This window comes from Merops nubicus, unplaced genomic scaffold, assembly GCF_000691845.1.
Source record: "Merops nubicus isolate BGI_N331 unplaced genomic scaffold, ASM69184v1 scaffold11829, whole genome shotgun sequence".
NCBI lineage: Eukaryota > Metazoa > Chordata > Aves > Coraciiformes > Meropidae > Merops > Merops nubicus.
Genome location: NW_008630211.1, coordinates 4,656 through 5,989, shown reverse-complemented (window position 1 = coordinate 5,989; position 1,334 = coordinate 4,656). Strand labels below are relative to the sequence as shown.

General features: G+C 42.9%; 1 protein-coding gene across 1 annotated transcript in view; it reads right to left on the bottom strand.

The window, feature by feature from the left end:
• Positions 1-722, bottom strand: part of EVI5 (ecotropic viral integration site 5) — a 61,558-nt gene extending 60,836 nt beyond the window's left edge. Inside the window, exon 1 of the mRNA XM_008947196.1 lies at positions 497-722. Coding sequence (XP_008945444.1) covers positions 497-645 — 149 coding nt within the window. The 5' untranslated portion in view covers positions 646-722. The remainder of the gene's footprint in view (positions 1-496) is intronic.
• Positions 723-1,334: the final 612 nt, after the last annotated feature.

Here is a 1,334-nt window from a genome sequence, read left to right as displayed (position 1 = left end):
AGCAGGAAGATGGCTGAATACTGTTCTTTCTCTAAACATAGTGGGTTACATAGTGCAAAGTGAGACATGAGTAAAAAATGGGGAAAAATACAGAAAATGTAATTTACAATCCTTTCAGATTTAAAAAAGCTAGCAGAAATTATAGTTTTGAACCAAGAAAGTGAGGAGGTTATATGAAAGTCTCATCCCTGAGATACTCTATTTTAAATTGGATACTGCAAATCACATGGTTCCAGTATAACGTCTTAGGATTAGAGGCAGCTATAACACTCCTGTAAAACCAGGAGAGAAACACGGCTTTTAGAATTCCACAAAACCAGAACTTGTAAAAACACAGCATAAGAACACAAGTTCTTAAACCCTGGGGCCTTGAAACTGAAATGTTCTGCCACGGAGTTTTACCCAACCACCTTTTAACAGCCTCTATGCTGAAACTGCAATAAATCAATTTTAGTCTCATTACTATACTCGCAAGACCAAGAAGTTTTGCATTCACCTGTTCTGCTCCTCAAGCTTAGCGAGCAATTCTAAATCGTCTGGACTCAGCTGGGCCGGCGAGGACGGCGACAGCGCGGGCGTGGACAGCGCGGTGGAGGAGGACGTCGTGTGTAAGGAGGCAGATGGACTCGCCACCTGACTGGCCATCTGACTGACGGTGTGCGAGACCGTGTTCTTCACCCATGAGAGAGTGGAGCTCAGCTTTCCTGCAACCTTGTCTGTCGCCACCTGTGATGACAAAAAGAAGAGGATGTAATAGTTGTCTTTAATACCTTTTTTTTCGGCATACCTGCTGCACCAAACAAAAGGGGGGGGTGACGGGTACTAAAAGATGCACAAAGTGACACTGAGATTATTTATTTCTCCAGAACACTCAAGGCTTTCGGAAACAACACAAGCATCAACAGCAATACAAAATTACAGCAGCATAACATGCAGGGATGCTGCTAATCCACAAAGACGCAGATGAATTCCTGACACACACTCACAGAGCTCATTTCTGCAGTACAGAAACACCACGGGATCCAGGATCAGCTCAGACCTCCCATGACAAAAATAAATAGAAATAAAAGCTTATTTTAAAACCTTTTGATAATATGATGGCAATTAATAATAGCACAGTAACTGTAGAAAAAACAGATATAGAAACAGTCAACTACTTCACTCCCGGACCCTGGGGCAGTAAATCAGTGTAAACACTTCAGACCACCCACTGCTCGCCTCCATTAATCCCTACAGTGGCAGAACAGAGGAAGAGGCACATCACATTCCTAATCTACACCGAAGCAAAAGATCCTCTAGCCAGCGTGCAGAAAACAGTCACAAAGAATTTACAT